This window comes from Cnephaeus nilssonii (genome assembly GCF_951640355.1).
Source record: "Cnephaeus nilssonii genome assembly, chromosome: 1".
Lineage (NCBI taxonomy): Eukaryota > Metazoa > Chordata > Mammalia > Chiroptera > Vespertilionidae > Cnephaeus > Cnephaeus nilssonii.
This window is the reverse complement of record NC_137072.1, coordinates 48,644,381-48,663,281: the sequence shown is the minus strand read 5'-3', so window position 1 is coordinate 48,663,281 and position 18,901 is coordinate 48,644,381. Positions and strand designations below refer to the sequence as shown.

At 38.8% G+C, this 18,901-nt stretch overlaps 1 protein-coding gene across 4 annotated transcripts in view; it reads left to right on the top strand.

The window, feature by feature from the left end:
- The window catches only part of NFKB1 (nuclear factor kappa B subunit 1), a 129,131-nt gene that overhangs the window by 18,286 nt on the left and 91,944 nt on the right, over positions 1-18,901 (top strand). Inside the window, exons 2-5 of one of the 4 annotated variants that reach the window (XM_079774498.1) lie at positions 2,549-2,594; positions 7,560-7,635; positions 10,852-10,889; positions 15,334-15,432. In XM_079774498.1, the coding sequence (XP_079630624.1) occupies positions 2,556-2,594; positions 7,560-7,635; positions 10,852-10,889; positions 15,334-15,432 (252 nt within the window). In that variant the 5' untranslated portion in view covers positions 2,549-2,555. Of the gene's footprint in view, positions 1-2,548; positions 2,595-7,559; positions 7,636-10,848; positions 10,890-15,333; positions 15,433-18,901 lie in introns of all 4 variants that reach the window. The other 3 variants (XM_079774497.1, XM_079774500.1, XM_079774499.1) reach the window with 3 other exon arrangements.

The window sequence follows — 18,901 nt, the reverse complement described above, 5'->3', positions numbered from 1 at the left end:
ACTGTTTTCCTTGTATTCTTCATATAACTGAAAATCGTGCTGCTGATTCTTTAATATAGTTATATATCTGAATACCTTTAAAAATCCAAGTTTACAAAAAGAGTTATGATGTAGGTGATTTGTTCTTTGAATAAACATCAATTAGCTCACTAACATTCTGAGTTCTTTTCAAAAGTCCAACCCATCAAAGTCTCTTATTTTGCAGATGAAGAGACAGATCACAGTGAGTTTAGTTGTATATCCAGTCACACCCTCAGCAATGGCAAAACTCTTGAATTTCGAATGACTTAATTCCTCTTTATTGTGTCAAGTCCATTTCCCCCCTTTTGACGGCTTGTCTTAATTGAGTACAGCTGTTTATAAATCTTCAAGCAGTAATTTCTTGTTTTAGACAAATACTTTCTTGCAAATCGGCATGGCCTTCTTGTTCTCTGGGGCTGAGCGCTGCCATTTCCCCTGGTGTTGAAGCTGGACCCACCCTGGATCCCACTAGGCACCCTCTCGAGGCGTTCTCTCCCCTCACCGGTCACACAGGGCTCTAGCCGATATCTAGAGGATTTCATTGCATATTAGGGTCTCCTTTGGATGGTTTTTGTCCTTATTGAAGTGTTGGGCGATGTATTCTTTAGGGCAGTGGTCGGCAAACCGCGGCTCATGAGCCACATGCGGCTCTTTGGCCCCTTGAGTTTTTAGCAAAGGCCAGCTTAGGAGTACCCTAATTAAGTTAATAACCAATGTACCTACCTATATAGTTTAAGTTTAAAAAATTTGGCTCTCAAAAGAAATTTCAATCGTTGTACTGTTGATATTTGGCTCTGTTGACTAATGAGTTTGCCGTCCACTGCATTAGGGTGAGGGCTAAACTGTTTTAACAAGGAGATCCATGAGTACACCGGGTTAAAGAACAAAGACGTTTTGTTCTCCCATCACCAGCGGTATTAGCCGCCTGCCATTCATCGTCACCTGTGTGGTAGAAGCTCTGCCTTCTCCGTGTCTGGTTTTATCCAACAGGAAAGAGAAAAAACAAAAACATGGAGGAAGGATGTTAAGCCCAGACCTGGCAGTGACACACAGTAGTTCTGACATTCCCCTGGTGAGCATTTCATCGGCTGGCCATCCCTGACTCCCAGGAAGTGCGGGGCATGCTCCAGCTGAGCAGCCACACTTCCAGCTCCAGCTCTGTCACTGGAAAAGGAGAGAACAGATTTTGGCGGGCAGTTACCATTTAATAGAAGATTGCTAGGCTGGCAATGTATCAATAGTTGGCTGCAGTTGATTAAGTTGGAGACTATAGCATTGATAATAAGGGCTCATATTTTTATGTCTTCCTTTTGAAGTTTTAATATTACAGCATTCCTATACAGTAGTCCCCTCTCACCCATGGGGGATACGTTCCAAGACCCCTAGGGAAATGCCTGAAACCAAAGATAGTACCAAACTCTCAATATTACATATTTCCTATACATACATACATATGGTAAAGTTTAATGTATAAATATTGCCCAGTAAGAAATTAACAACAATAACTAATAACGTCATAGAAAAAGTAGGACAATGAATTATAATAACAGTTATGTGAGTGTGATCTCTATCTCTCAAAATATCCTATTGGGCTGTACTTGCCTTTTAACGTAAAGGGAGTACTTTATGGCTTCTTTGGGGCATATCCGAATGGCCAGCATCACTCCTTGCCCGTTGGGCCGTTATTAAGTAAGATAAGAGTCACTTGAACTCAAGCGCTGCGATGCTGTGACAGTCGATCTGATCCCCTAAATGGCTACGAAGTGACTAGCAGGTGGATGGGGTGTCCAGCGTGGAGACACTGGACAGGGGGATGATTCACACCCCGGGTGGGACGGAGTGGGATGGCAGGGGGGTTCATCATGCTATTCAGAAAGGCACACAGTTTAAAGCTTGTGAATTGTTTCTTTTGGGAACTTTCCATTTAACATTTTTCAGCTGCGGGTAACTGAAACTGCGCAAAGTGAACCGTGGATAAGGGGACGGCTGCCCCGTTTTGACAGTGGCAGGAAATGGGCACAGCACACTGTAGCAGCCTGATGCGCTGACCACGCCCTTTTGTTAGCAGGGTGACTGCCTCTTAGCTTCTCAACTGGAGCTGCGTGCAGAAAGCCTGGAGGCAGTTCTAACACCAGCACAGAGTTCACACAGGGTTAGCAAATAAACTACGCAAAGAGCTAAGACTAAGTCATTGAAGTCTACATGGTGACAAAAAAGAAAGGGCCTCTAAGAATCCAAACACGATTTTTATACGGAGGATGAAGATGAGTTATACCAAACTCCAGGACACTGTTCAGAGCCTGGCAGAAGGGTTTTTGGATTATACATAAGTGCTGATTCCTGGATTATGCAGTTTTTCTGCTGTTAGATTTAGGTCCCAAAGAACTACACCATGTCCTCCTCCTCAAGTCTTTGAAAAAGAATTATGTTGGGTCTTACTGGCATAATACAGTTTACTCCTGCATGGTGGAATTGTTAAGGTGCATTTCAGGCTTACGGTTTGCTTTTGTTTTGCTTTGCTGTACAGCTCCAGAATGGCAGAAGAGGATCCATATTTGGGAGGGCATGAACAAGTAGGTATTATAATATCATCTCACCGCTCATTTTCTATAAATATATTCATATTTAAAAATATACAGAAGTAACAATAGTAACAATCAGGCAAACTCTAAAATTGGTAAAACTCTCCTTTAAATTGTTTTTGCAGTTTCCCTCTCCCTCCATGGAAGGTCAGAGAGGATACGTCTTTAAAATGAGTAACTTAAACCCTGTTATCACACACACTGCTGCATAAAAACCATGTAGGCTACAGGGCAAATAATAAATACTGTATTAGTGTCCTGGGGCTGCTGTAACAAATGACCACAAACCGGGTGGCTTAAAACAACAGAAATATACTCTTCCACATTTCTGGAAGCTACAAGTCTAAAGTCAAGATGATGACAGGGTTGGTTACTTCCAGAAGTTCTGAATTAGAATCTCTCCCGTGCCACCCCCCTAGTCCCTGGTGGTGGCCAGCAATCCTGACATTCCTTAGCTTGTAACTGTATCACTCCAGCACATGGCCGCCTTCCCCATGTATCTCTCATTTCTCTGTATCCAAGTTTCCCTTCCTTTTCTCTCTTTTTTTTAAAAAAAATATATTTTTTATTGATTTCAGAGAGGGAGAGAGAGATAGAAACATCAGTGATGAGAGAGAATCATTAATCGGTTGCCTCCTGCACGCCCCCCTCTGGGGATTGAGCCCGCAACCTGGGCATGTGCCCTTGGCCAGAATCAAACCCAGGACCATTCAGTCCTCAGGCCGATGCTCTATCCACTGAGCCAAACCGTCTAGGGCCCTTCCTTTTCTCTTACAAAGGCACCAGTCATTGGATTTAGGGCCCACCCTTTAGTATGACTAGGTCTCAACTTGATTACAATCTGCAAAGACACTATTTCCAAGTAAAGTCACAGGTACAAGGGGAACACACAATATTTACTCAAAACTCATCTAATGAGAAGGCAGGCTGGTATAGTGCAAAGATCTCTTAGACTTAGAAGTTGAAGGTCTTTATATAAGCGTTGGCTGCTACTAATGAGCTCTTAAAACTTGGTAAATCAGCCCTGGCTGGTTTTGCTCAATGGTTAAGAGCATTGGCCAGTGCACCGAAGGGTCATGGGTTTGATTCCCAGTCAACGGTACATACCTTGGTTGTGGGTTTGCTCCCCAACCCTGGTCAGGGCACTTGTGGGAGGCAATGTGTCTCTCTCACATTGATGTTTCTCTTCCCTCACGCTCTCCTGCATCCATCCCTCCATTCCCTCTGAAAAGCCATAGGGAAAATATCCTTAGGTGAGGATTAACAAAGAAAAAAGAAAAAAAAAAAAACTTGAGAAATCATTTAGCACCCTCTGATCCTCACTTTTCTCCTTTGCAAAACAGGAATGCTAACCCCACACTAACAGGTGTGTTGAAAGACTTAATGGCAGTGACTGTGCTTTGGGAGCATAAAACGTCATTATGTTGGCAATTATGAAGAGATGCCAGTGTCTTTTTTTTTCTCTTTCTCTTAGTTTTTTACTTGGAAAAATTTGAATCCTATAGAAATGTTGAATAGTCTAACAAATCTTTGTTGATTATTAATGATTTTCTTTTATTTATATATCTTTTAAATATTTATATCTATACTATATAGACGTTAAATGAACCATTTGAAAGCAATTTCAGACTCTAGGGTAATTACAATGGCAACATTAAAAATTTAATGTAATGATTTTAAGAATTATATAAACTACAGAGGTCTACTCATTCATCAGTTATTTATTCAGGCATTACTATGTAGCAGAACATAAGCTAAGGAGGCGGTACAAAAATAAGTGATGCATAGACCCTAACTTCAGAAGCTGCGATTCTAACAGGAGAGACAGTGACACAAATAGCTTGCTATGGTGATAAATACTGTAATCGTCTGCACAGAGCAGGGTCCCTCTGTGCTGCCTCGTGCACTTTCCAAATGAAGTCTAGGTAAGCTGAGATTTACTTGGAAAATGTAGTTAGCTAGGCTAGACACCGAGAGGGAGCACGGGCCACCAGACACCATGGGCCAAGATTCGTAATCATTTCACACTTAATATTTGGTGGCAACCACCTGAAAAGTGGATTTCCCAAATTTACACATGCAAACAATCAGTCAGAAAAATAAAACCCAAAGTGAAATAGTTTCAAGAGGTCTAGGATTTCTTTTTTTAAAATATATATATTCAGCCGAAACTGGTTTGGCTCAGTGGATAGAGCGTCAGCCTGTGGACTGAAGGGTCCCAGGTTCGATTCCGGTCAAGGGCATGTACCTTGGTTGCGGGCACATCCCCGGTGGGGGGTGTGCAGGAGGCAGCTGGTCGATGTTTCTCTCTCATCGATGTTTCTAGCTCTCTATCCTTCTCCCTTCCTCTCTGTAAAAAATCAATAAAATATATATTTTTAAAAAATATATATATATATAAAACATATATATTCAGAGAGGAAAGAAGAGGGAGAGATAGAAACATCAATGATGAGAGAGAATCATTGATCGGCTGCCTCCTGCATGCCTCCCACAGGGGACTGAGCCCACAACCTGGGCATGTGCCCTAACCAGAATCGAACCGTGACCTCCTGGTTCAACCACTGAGCCACTCCTGCTGGGCGAGTTATGGCTTTTTAAAATAAAATAGACCTATCTAGCATTCATTTCTCTTGGTAATGTTCTGATTGATTTAGAAGGAACGAGTATGCAGTGCTTTTCCCCATAAGATGCCCCTTTTGAACTTTATTGTAAAAATGGTGACAGAGGGTAAATCCAGGTACAATTCCTTTGATTACAGCATGAAAGACATTTGGCTACTCATATTATCAAAAACCGGTGATTTACCTTTCGTTTTTAATATGCCGTCTCTAACAATTAAAGGCAGAGTCTAACCAGCATTAGAGTTGTTTCTTCTTGGTTTTAGACCATCCTGTTTACATACAGGAAATCTTATCAACACGAGATAGTCCTTTATGCCACACCAGAGTAAAATCTGCTGAAAACATTCATTTCGAAAGTTTGTTTTATGTGGGCATTTTTGTGATCATCAGCAACAGGAATGGGGCGTGTTCTGATATTTCAATTTTTGAGGGGAAAGTTCCTTGAAATTTGGGGTTTTTTCCCTTGTCTCAAACTTGCTGGCGTAGATTTCCTGAAGTTTCCTTGTCCTCAGTGAGATATCCTCCATGCTGTAGCATATTCTGGAATTTGCACTCCACCTTTGACCTAATCCACACAGCAAGCTGCCGCCCAGCACAGCTGCTCCCTTCATGGAGGTAGAGTGTGTGTCTCGCTCCTCGGATGGTGTGTTTGCCCCGCTCCTCGTTACTTAGCCACCTGCAGGACCATCGCACAGACTTTTTTTCTGCTTGGTCATCTTTTCTGCTGATACTCTGCAAGCTGGGGCCTGTTTTTACAATATCTTGTTTTTTTATTCCTGTATTTCCTTTCCAGCAAATGATGAAAAGCATAGATGAACTTGACTCTTAAGCAGTGAAGTGAAGCACATTTATTATTCTTCAATTGAAAATGTGCATACCTCACAACTGAATATGAAGTGTCCTTTATTTAAACACTATTTGTGACTCTTGATTTAACACCTAGGTTCAAGAACCTAGTAATAAAAAAGGAGTAAATTGTAATTCTGGTGTGTGTTTTGTTGTTGTTGTTGTTGTTGTTGTTGTTTCAAATACCAGCTCCAGCACGCTTACCAACTAGCATATCATAAAAAGTGAAATATGGTTGGTTTCTATGTTGTCCACAGACATTTCAAACAGATGACTGACTTAGGTTGAAATAGAACCAAACTAGAAATATGAATGTAAAGTCTTGAATAAACTAAGTGGAAAGAAAAAATTTTTCTTGGGATAAGTAATGATTAGTAACTTATTAAGATAGAACATAATTCCATCAAAATGTATTTCATGGTTTTCTCTTGGTGCTGTAGCAAAGTACCTCACATTTAGTAGCTTCCAACGACACAAGAGTTACTCTCGTATCGTCTGGAGGTCAGAAGTCTGAAATGAAGGTGTTGGCAGGGCCGCTTTCCTCCCGGAAGCTTTCATTTCCTGGCCTGTGTGGGCTTCGAGAGGCTGCCTGCCCTCCTTGGCTTGTGACCCCTTCCATCACGCCAACCTCTCGTTTCCATTGTCACATCTCCTCTTCTTCACTCTGATACCCTGCATCCCTTTATCAGGCCCATCTGGTTAATCCAGGGGAGCCTCCCCAGCTCGGCTTTCTTACTTTAATAACATCTGCAGAATCTTAATAAGTTACTAATAATTACTTATCCCAGAATCCCTTTTGCTATATGAGATAGTACTCACAGGTCTGGGGATTAGGATGTGGATGTCTTTGCGGAACCATTATTCAGCTGACCACACCCACTAAATTCCAGGTGCTTTTGCATTGCACTAGGTAAATGAAATAAAATAAAAAAGGTGAGGGAACTCAGTGTTTAGTCCTCTGCTCCTTGGAATGTAAGTAATAGTGTCCCTCTTTTTGTATATTGACCCAGGGCTGCTGTCTAATTTTTTCAGGTCTTGAAATCGAATGTCTAGAGTAGGGGGTTGTTTACCATCATAAAAGAAATCTCTAGGATTCTATTCTATGCTTATATATCTAAGAGAGTATGAGCTTCAAGTCATTCATTCAGCAAATACCTATTAAGTATCCACTGTGTGATAAACATAGGCTGGGCCCCAATGATATAAAAGTTAAGCAAGTTCCCTCTGTGCTCTTTTAGAGCCAGGTTACTCTTTTCAAAATCCTTTGTCACGTAAACACAGTCCAGCCCCATGTAAAGTTTCATACACATGCAAATTTAGCAAGGTCTCATGAAGGTATTTTTAAAAATCTGATTTGAAATATTTTCAGATTTTTGTATTTGGCTTTAGTTTTTGTTCTTGTCATTGATTGTAGGTCTATTAACATCAAATGTTTAATACAGGTTGGAAAAATGATGATTGAAAATTTAAATTTTCTTTGTTACAGATGTTTCATTTGGAGCCTTTGAATCATACAATATTTAACTCAGAAATATTTCAGCCAGAGATGCCAATGCCAACGGGTAAGAAAACTCACTCCCACTACCCTGTTATTTGGCTTTTACTTTTTTAAATTCAGGATTTGCTAGTGGTCTCTTTTAGAAATTCAGTGATATACCTGCAAAGGAAATGATGACTTATGTTCTAAAAAACAATCTTTTAGCCCTATCTGGTTTGGCTACTAGTATGTGGTTAGAGCGTTGGCCTGCGGACTGAAGGGTCCCAGGTTCAATTCTGGTCAAGGGTATGTACCTCGGTTGTAGGCTTCTCCCTGACCCAGGCCCTGGTCAGGGCCCATGCAGGAGGCAACCAATCGATGTGTTTCTCTCACATCTATATTTCTCTCTCTTTCCCTCTCTCTTCTGCTCTCTCTAAAAATCAATGGAAAAATATCCTCGGTTGAGGATTTAAAAAACACACACAATCTTTTAATATACTTTCTTGAAATATATTTGCACAAAAAATGTTTCACCCCCATTTCCCATTGTATGACTTACAGTTGTTGCTAATATCTGCTAAGACAGCTCAGAAGGAATTTCTTCACTCAATGTAAGGATTTTCCCTTTTAGCCAATCTTACCATCTCTGAGTTATTTTTAACTCCTCTTTGTTTTGTCCCAGACTCGGGTGGTTTCAACTCCTCTGATCTATTACAAAAACACTCATTTGAGTATCTATTGTGTATGCCAGGCACTGGGGATACAAGTGTACAAAAATCATAAAAATCAGCTCAGTAGGAAAAAATAATCTTTTAAAAAAGCTTTTAGCTTTACATTCTGCCCAGTTGGATAAAACATAGGATAATCATCCTTCCTTCTAAAGTGACTATGTTAATCATCTCCACACACAGCTTGTTTTAATTTATTGATTTGTATGTAAGCTCTGTGTGATGGTTCTTTTTATGTGCCCCTCACATCACCAATGGTACCTTGGTGATGTGAGGGGCACATTCACAAGCACAGTGTGAGTCAATGATGGGAGCTGTATATAAAACAGGGTGTTTCGTAATCACCGAAGTGGACCTCAGCTCTTCGATTTAACATGGACTTGCTTGGCCTCAGTGGAAGAATTTGTATCATTCTCATTTAAACAATAATAACACCTATTATTGTTATTCTGGTACTTATCTTTTAGATCAGAATGTTTTTCTACATTTTAATCTCTATTATTTCTGGGACTTCATGGGAGGATATTAATAAATCTGCTTTTCCTTCACCTTCACCATCAAAAGTTGTATTGCTGAGGTCTTTTTCTCTTTACCCCAGAAAACACATTTTGTAGACTCCTGAGTTTAAGATCTCCTGAACTGCTGTCCAATTTGAACTCTAGGTCAGCTTCCTGTGAAGAACAAGTAAATATCTTGGTAGCTTCTGTGTTTCCTGTCAACTTTCAATTCTGGGGATCAAAGTGTTTTTCTTAGTATTAATGCTTTATTGAAAACATCAGAACTTGGTTCTGCCCTTAGGGGAACATAAACCTTTCCATTTAATGCCTATAGATGCCAAACAGTATCCCGAGGCAAATGCTTTCATGTCTTTATTTCATCAAGTTTTATGGAAGTAGAAATAAGATTACCAAGAGAACTATCTTAGTAAATATTCTGTAGTCAGTTTCACATTGTAGAAATTATTTTGCCATATTAGAAAAGCTCTTAAAATTATACCAAAAAGACTTATTTCCCAGTTATTACCTCGTCATTTTTATTGTTATATTTCCTCTCTATTGCAGTAGCATAGTTCAAGTTTTTATAATCCAAGATGTATGCTATTTTATTCACGTTTTAAAGGGCAGAAAGATCATGGATACCAATGTTGTAATTTTCACATAGACTATTTTATATAAAATCATAAGTAGTTCTATTACTTGTTGAAAACTATGAGATATAGTACAGCTGTTAAATCTATAACATTGCCCTTGCTGGTTTGCTCAGTGGATGGAGCATCAGCCTGCGGACTGAAGGGTCCTGGGTTCGATTCCGGTCAAGGGCACATGCCCAGGTTGCGGGCTCAATCCCCAGCAGGGGGCATGCAGGAGGCAGCCGATCAATGATTCTCTCTTATCATTGATGTTTGTCTCTCTCCTTCTCCCTTCCTCTCTGAAGTTAATAAATATATATATTAAAAATCTATAACATTATGCTGTTTTTTACATTTCTCTATAAAAGTGGGTGTCACATCATTGGATAGACATGTGACCAAAAAAATTTAGCATTAAAACAAATATTATATGGGTATCAAATCTAATTTTCTAGTTGATTTAAGTTTTGAGTGTGTTCCCTGAAAGAAAAATTGCCCCATTTCACTAACAAAATTCCCAAACCTTTAAAAATTTCACATTTTTAAAAGAAATATCATCATTTAGCGAAAATAATAGGAAAACTTCAAGTGCTTTTAGAAGAATTAATAGTGAGAAACTAGCATAAAAGAATATTATCAACTGTAATTGAAAAATAAATAAAAGATGTTAAGTTATTTTCAGGATTTTACAAAATGCTTCTGCTTTTTTAGATCAAAGTTTATATCAGAGCACAGTATTCAGAAATTGTATACAAACATCAAAAGCTATAGATTTATTAGAAAAGTCCATCATACCTGGTAGACCAAATTAAATTTGAGAAGGAGCGGGAACAAGCTAGCTAGTTAGGGAATGAAGGCTAGTTCTATGGATTCAAGTAAGGAAAAGGAGCCGGGAATGTAACATAAGGAAAAGCAGGCAGCCTGAGACCATTACCTGTGTGTTTCACACATGTAGGTGTCATTTCAGTCTGGTAATGGCACAGGAAGCACATCCCCTCTGAAGGAAAGAAGTCAGTATCTAATGCTGTGAAGGAAAGGAAAAAAAAAAAGAAGTCATAGAGTCTAGGAAGTCATTGCTGCTTTTAATTGGCATTTATGTCATTTTTAAAATGCTTTGTTAGTACACAAGATTATGAAAGCTATTCACATATTAATCTTTACCAAACACCAGGCCTTTTGTTAGGTTGTACAATGTACCATCACCATTCAAAAAATGTTTTTTTTATTGTGGTTCTCTAAAGGTATAAAACTGTTAAAATAATAATAAATTTAATATTCAAATGAGGAAGGTAAATTATATCCTTGTGGAATCTTAGCTAAAAATTTTCATTGAAAATTTTATTTTAAAACATAATTTCAATTTTTTGCTTGCTTAATATTTTATACCAAATTTGAGAAGCCTCACATTCTTTTGGTTTTTGTCTGTTGTTTTTGTTTTTAGCAGATGGCCCATACCTTCAAATATTAGAGCAACCTAAACAGGTAAGAAGATGAAAGGAGTGGGAACTTTCTCTTTAAATGTTAGATCCATAAGTCGAATATTAATATATCAAGCACCAAAAAATAGTCACTGAATTTTGTGAAGGAAGTAGCTGATCTAGAAGACCAACAACTTGCCAAATGGTAGCAACTTCATTCGTCCATTTGACATTTCTCTTAGTCATTCTGCAGACCGTCCTGAGCCTCAATATGTAGTTCCGGAAAACTTCCGTTAATTATAGATCCTTGGTATCTTGCTGTCTCCACCAACTTTGCTTACCAGCCACTCCTAGGAAAGATAGGCTCTCTCCATTCATACAGAAATAATACATACATGCAGCTCACATACATGAAATTACATCCATCAGTCATGTCCATCACATGCAGTACTTCTTAGCCTTCCTCCCACCTTTAGTAGCTCCAGCCTTTTCTGTGCTGTCTTTAGAACATGTACCCTAAGGCAGTGGTCGGCAAACTCATTAGTCAACAGAGCCAAATATCAACAGTACAACTATTGAAATTTATTTTGAGAGCCAAATTTTTTAAACTTAAACTTCTTCTAACACCAATTCTTCAAAATAGACTTGCCCAGGCCGTGGTATTTTGTGGAAGAGCCACACTCAAGGGGCCAAAGAGCCGCATGTGGCTCGCGAACCGCAGTTTGCCGACCATGGCCCTAAGGTATTAAAATCACCAGTGGGAGATGAATAGTATTAGAATGGACAGTTGAGTTCTCTTCCTTCTGGTGTTAACTTTAGACTCAGCCTCTTTGTAGTCAAGAGAAGGAGCATTTTATTTCCTCAGGTTCTTCCTCTTTCCACTGGATTCTGTAGAGGATCTCTGGGAATAGAAGTGGCCTCCTCACCCTGCTTCAAATCTGTCGATAATAGTGATTGGAAAGCGGGTGGAACGGGTGCTATGAAAGAGGAAGAAAGAGAATCTTTAACATCTGCCTGTAGATTTCAGTTATTAGGAGATAGAAGTGATGGTATAGTCCAGTGGTCGGCAAACTGCGGCTCTGTTGACTAATGAGTTTGCTGACCACTGGTATAGGCCTCTACAGATTGAGGACAGTCAGTAAATCTCTGAATGGATGTGCTTACCAAACTTGTGTGAGACGGTGGGTTTGTGTACCTGGTGTCCTGCACTTACATTACCCAATACTTTTCCTAAATGTTTTTAGTAGCTCAGGTGAGTGAGTGTAGCATTTAGCAAATGCTAACTAGGTCAAGAACTTAAAGCATTTGTTGTGGTTACTATAATTGTGGCATTACATATGTATTTGGATTTTGGTCAAGATTTAAAGGGTATAAATATCTTAACTATGACCAATAGACTATCGTTATAAGGCTGAACTTAGATAAAAGTTTTTGGTGTAGGGACTGGAATGCCACATGAGATTTTGGGGCATTGCTCCAGTAGCTTATAGGTGACACAACCAGACTCCACAGTCTGCCAACATTTCTTTCCTTTACTTATGTCCAATTCCATAGTGGTGACTTCTCACAGCTGGTCACCAATTCCCTCAAAGACCCTCCCAGGGGAACTTTATCCCTAAAATTTTGTGCAGGGGTCTGGCCTCCTGGAAAATTTTCTAATTGGAAGATCTGGGTCATTTGTGAAAATGAGAAATCAACTAAAAGTTATTTGTCTGCATACCAAAGCATGTTTTCAAATACCTGTTTTCATAAGCATAGCACCACAATGAGAATTTTAAATGCATTTCTTATTATGGCTCTAACAGTTATAAGGAAAAATTGATATTTATAACTTACCTTAAGGTATTTCCAAAATTCAAATCATAATTCACTATATGTGGAGATGTAAAAGCTCATCTGAGTAAAACACTGTGTTTATTTACCAAACTGATGTTATTTTGATGTCTGACTCCAGTGAAAGTAAGAAAGTTGTATTCAAGTCAGACTTTCTGACTGGGTAGATGTAGGTTTGGCTTTGAGGTTGATGACTCATTTTAAGCAAATGGAGATACTGAGATGAATGGCTGTGGATTCACAAACCTTTAATCTCAGAAACACAGAATCAGAAATGCATCTAGACTATGCATTTGAAGACACTCTATCTTCCTTTTAAAAAAGTAAGAAATTTCTACCCTCAGGTTAAAATTCCTTCAGAACTTTAGATACTCTTATGCAACCATGAAAAATATCTATTTTTTTAAACTTAAGCAAGCTATTAAGACACGTCTCTTTACTCATATTCTATTTGATACCACTCCCAATAAAACATAAAAGTACACATGCTATATTTTTCCAACTGTCCTAAAGGAATTTTGTGATTCAAGATAATGAATTATTTTATTGCATTTTAAAAAATAAAAGTTAGAAAAATGTTCTTTTTTGTCCTTTGAGGTCTCTTTGCCACAATTCTCCCCAGTTCTGACAGAGATGAGTCATAGCATAGACTGCTAATCTTTAAAATATCCAGTTCTGTTGCAAATTATTCATTGGTAATTATCTAATACTGTTTAAAAACTGAAGTTGTATTTAAATTGAGTAGCAGTCAAGTGAGTTTCTGCCTTTATTCTGGATGCTAATTGTTGCATATGCTGATACTTTAACTATTAAAAATAAGCAACAGCCTTTGTCTACCAAAGGTATAGGGCTGAATTTGTATTTTTTTAGTTTTAATTTTTTGAGAGGCAAAATAGAAGAATTGCCCCTAAATGACTAACTGCACCTCAAAAGTCTTCTCTGGTATTTAGGTCCCACTTTGACAAGTTGATCACACCTCCAGACCTGTGACTTGAGAAGCTTTCCTTCACTAGAGAACTTACTTCAGGCCCTATTTGTCCCCTGAAACATGCTGTAGGGCTGAGCCTCTTTGCAAATCAGGAAAATCTCAGAGAGTATGGGGACAGAGAGTTCCAGATGCCAGAGATTTAAATTCACTCGGGACCCCTGGACCACTCAGAGACTGTTTCCCAGGACCCTACACAAGGAATAATGAAATGTAGTGCAGGCTAAGGAGGGTGAAAATTTTACATTGATTGATGAGTTCAAAGCTGTTAAAACCTTTGTGTTTGCCCAGCCAGTGTGGCTCAGTGGTTGAGCGTCAAGCTATGAACCAGAAGGTCATGGTTGGATTCCCATTTGGGGCACATGCCCGGGTTGTGGGCTCGATCCCCAGTGGGGGGCCCTAATAAGGCAGCCAATCAACGATTCTCTCTCATCATTGATGTTTCTATCGCTCCCTTCCTCTCTGAAATCAATAAAAATATATTAAAAAAACAACAGAGTTGCTATGACTGTGCAGGGTAGAAACCCCACCAGGGAGCAGTGGGTGTGCGAGCTCCTTATGGCCTAGTGATCTAGCGCTGTTTAGATGAAGTCAGTCCCACAATAAAAATAAATGACAGGTGAGGTTATTACTTAAAGGATATTAACAAACTCTTTTCACCAAAGGGTGGATTTGAGAAATGAAAAACCATCCAGTTAGTGACTGTATAATTATAAACGACTGATGCTACCACACATTGGTTTACATCATTATAAAGTTGCATCTTTCAGGAAATAGATTGAAAGTTCCCTTAATATTAAGATTATGAGATCCATTCTCATAATTGCCCTTGTTTTACTCTTTGTATACAAATTATAATGGTTAGTTTTGCAAATCATAAAATGTTAGAACTGGGATAGACCTTAAAGGTAGTCTAGTCCAGTCTCATTTGTATAGATTATAAAAATATAGGACTTAGGGTTTTTCAGCCCGCAGTAGTCCATATAGTGAAGACTTTCAGCTAACTCTACATTGATTTACAACAGTTTTCAAATTCTTGAGTTAATAATATTTGAAGAGACTGGTTTTGGACTCGTTCAGGTCAGTTCATATAGAGAGTTTGAGCTTGATAATCCCAATAATCATAAAATCAAAAATCTTATCTTCTGAATTATTGAGAGAAACTGGCCAAATGTGGCATCCAGCATAGGATGTGTCTACAACACTGACATGCTATATTTAACAAGGCATTTCTGTATTCCCTGCTGAACCAACTGTAACCAGAGTAGATAAAGGAATTCCTTTAAGTAAGAGTCAAAGAAGCATAACTTGGAGTGTAATATGGCCAAGTTCAGAGCTTGGCGGCAGCAATTTGAGATGAAGAAGCTCTGGTTCAAACAAGCTGTAGCATGTCCAGTCCAAGGCTTAAACTCTTCAGCAGTTCACTCCCCACCTGTGCATAGCAGGAGAGTTTCTACAGGGTTAGGGACCTCACTTTAAAGCCACCAGTGCACAAAATACCAATTAACCTCAATGTTCATAGTAAGATTATGGGAAAAGTGGTTTTCATTTACATAATCCTCTTTCACACATTTCTTGTTTTTTCTCTCTCATCTAATACACAAAAGAATTAAAACTTTGTATATAATTTGCCCTGGTACTTTTTAGTAAGTATGTCTCAAACGTGTTGGCTCTGTGCTCACCTTTGCAGAGAGGATTTCGTTTCCGTTATGTCTGTGAAGGCCCGTCCCATGGCGGACTCCCTGGTGCATCTAGTGAAAAGAACAAGAAGTCCTACCCTCAGGTCAAAGTAAGTTCATGATGACTTCCTATGTGGATTTTGGAAGATTTGATTTCTTAGCAGTGCAAGTAAGGAACTGCTTTACATGAATACAATTTGCTTTTACCCCTAAACTGAAATATTCACATTATTATTATTATAATTTTCAAATAGAAATGTGTCTGTTAGCAACAGAAGTGACAGATTTTTGAAACATTATTATTTCCATTCAGTAGAAATTATTTCAATCTTAGCTAACCAACTTTTACTATTTCTTCATCACTTTAAAGGATTTTTTAATTGTATACCTCTTGATACATTAAGAAATCTTTAAAAGAAGTGCTTGATTTCAGCTTTTTAGAGATTTAGTGAAAACTGAAACAGATGACTGAGTGTATGATTGTATAACATAATATTTAAGATCACGCATTCAGGTCCAGACTGTTACTATCTGCATGTCTTTGACTAGGTTATTCACTTCTAAACCTCAGTACCCTAATATGTAAAATGCAGAAATATTGATGGTATATACTTCGTAGAGTCTCTTAGACTGGAAGTACCACAGGGTCTCTGCTTGAGCAAATGTCCACCCACACGTGGAGGTCCCTGGAATGTACCGCTTGATGATGTGCCTGTGGTGTGCTTGGTCGAGCCCTTTACACACCTTCAGGTTCTTTCTCTGTTTGTTAATTTAAGAAGAATATCTTTGTTTAAGTTAATTTGAGTTTTTTATTTTCATAAATGGTGCCATGTTTCACTGACTGACTGATAATCGTTTTGCAGATAAACCTGCCAACAATTACAATTTCATTGTTTATAAAAATTCGTATTGTTCAATAATTCAAGGCTTCAGCAAAAGGTTACCAACTTAGTTCCCACTAAGGTGTGTGCACCCCTTAGGATATGACACGCTTTTGGCCTCAGTTTTTGTGTTTGTTCTTGTGAATCAGTGAGGGACAGCAGGACAGGCCCTCAGGACAATCACGATGCCAAGGACATTTGTCTTTGGTTGCCAGGTTTGCATCTTGTTTCCTCCCTTTCCTCCTCCCCACTTCTAGCCCAGATCTTTCTAATTTCTTACCCCTGTTCTGAAACAAAACACAGAATACTGTGATGTCACTCTTTACCTTTTGAAGGAAACCCACCCATATTATCGAGTGTGGATTCTACCAATCACATTTGCATTTTAAGTCTTCTAGCTCTCCTGTGGAATGAAAGATGTTTTCCTTTTTCAGGGTCATTGAGCAGGGTAAATATGATGTGTTTAGTTCACAGGAGATGACAGTCTTATGGTCACAGTCCTTTGGAATCTAGATGAGGAAAGAGGAGCAGCAGTTAAACAAGAGAATTAGCATTTATTAAGCACCAAAGATTTGCCAAGTGCTTTGCATATTATTACCTCTTCTAATCCTCATAACAACCCTGGTAAGTTAAAAGTGTAATGCTTATGAGGAAGTTGAGGCTCCGAGAGAAGAAATAACTTGCCTTTCTCACAAGACTGTGGCTCTTTATCCTACAGCTGACTATTGCTCATGGAATGTGTGCATTTGGGTTGCTGGGGGCAAGGACCGAGGGGGCAGGACGTGGGAGGACAATGGTGAAATAGGGGCAGAGAATTATAACTCTGGAAAAAAGGGAGAGAGAGGCTCAGGGTCCTCAGATATTAGGGAATCAGATCCAGCACTTATCTTTTCAACATATGTATCTGTGTGCCATATACATATATATATATATATATATATATATATATATATATACACACTGTATATACTGTGTATATATATATATACATATATATATATATTTAGTATGTGTTCATGTGTGTACTTGTGATAGGATAATAGAAAGATACATGTTATCAGCATTGACACCGATTATAATTACTGAAGAATTAACATTAAGAAGAAAAAACTGGGAGTTTTTTCTGGCCTGGCTCTGTACAAAAATATAAATTGTAGTATTTTCATGAACGATTTACTTCTTTTGCTCTGAGTAGCCATTCTTGATACTAACAAGTATATGGCATTCATTAACTTTGCTGTAAGTGTGTTATCTATTTAAAAACTTCATGCATCCATTTATGCTCAGTCTTCATGCAGTCTTCTCACGTGGTGGTTGCTGCCTTACATTTACAAAATAATTAGAAATGAAACAACCCAATGGTGCTTAGATGTTCTTCTCAAACTATAGTTTCTGTATCAGTGAGTTTAATACTCAGTGGGAGATACAGATATATAAACAACTGATACTAAAGGAAGTCAAAATACGCATGTGTAAATTGGTCATTATTAAACCTCAGCTAATGGCTTTATTATTCCAGCTACCCATTTATTTCTTATTCACTTATTCCACATATATGTATTAAGCATTAAGCATTTAATCCAGTTATAAGAAAAGGAAGAACAGTGTAGAGATCTGTTACAAGCTGGCATTGTTCTTCTAGCCTGTTCTCGTCCACTGAGAGTTTAAATGACTCTGTTGTTCGTTACAGTTGAAGGAAGTAATTTTATTTATCTTAGAAGCTCTTGAGCAGAAGGATGGGGAGGAGGAAGAGAAAGCGACAACCATGAGATATTTTTCCCAGAGCTCTTCTCCCAATATCACTTTCAGTAGTCTTTTCATAATGAATAGATGAGGGTGACCTTTCAGTTTAAAAGGGGATTTTAAATCCCTTTAACCCTTTGCACTCGCTTGCTTTTTTCTCGATTCCTTTATTCTAATGCTAACCGTGTTGAGTCACACTCGACATCCGAGTGCAAAAGGTTAAAAATTTGGCGGAGGAAAGACTTACTCTCATTGTGTGTCTCCTCTCAGGAGGACCTTCACAGCTGTCCCTGTGGTCTGCAATAGGTCATGAGGCACCCACTCCAGGTGAGGCTGTGAGGAAAGCGTGGACAGACACGGCTAGACCAGGGGTTCTCAAACTCCGCTCTGTTGACATTTTGAGCCAGAAAACTCTGTCGTAAAGGGATTTCCAGTGCCTTATGGGATATTCAGCAGCATCCCTGGCTTCTACCTACTAGATACCAATAACATCCCTACAGCTGTGACAACCAAAAGTATCTCCAGACATTGCCAAATGTCCCCTGGAAGGCAAAATCACCCTGCTTATAAACCACCCATCCAGATGCAGTGTCCAGTCAACCTTAACCTTGTCCTGTGCATGCTTTGCTACTCGAAAGCTGTGGCCATAGGTTACAGGGGATTGCCTAGGTATATTATTTGGCAAATGTACCTTTCCTGATTATTGGTAGATACTTATTTTCAAGATGATGGTCATGGTGACTATAATTTCTTCTAGAACCTCTGAACTAGCAGAGGTGGATATTAAGGAGAAAGAAAAGAGAAGTAAACATATCTTAAATATTCCATATTCTATGATAACTGCATATCTGAAAGTTAACATGTGAGTTCCGTTGGCTCTCGGCATAAACTGTTACAGAAGAGAAAGTGAAAGTGGAGAGGGGTTCAGTCAAGGCAGTGCCCCTGCGGAGCCTTG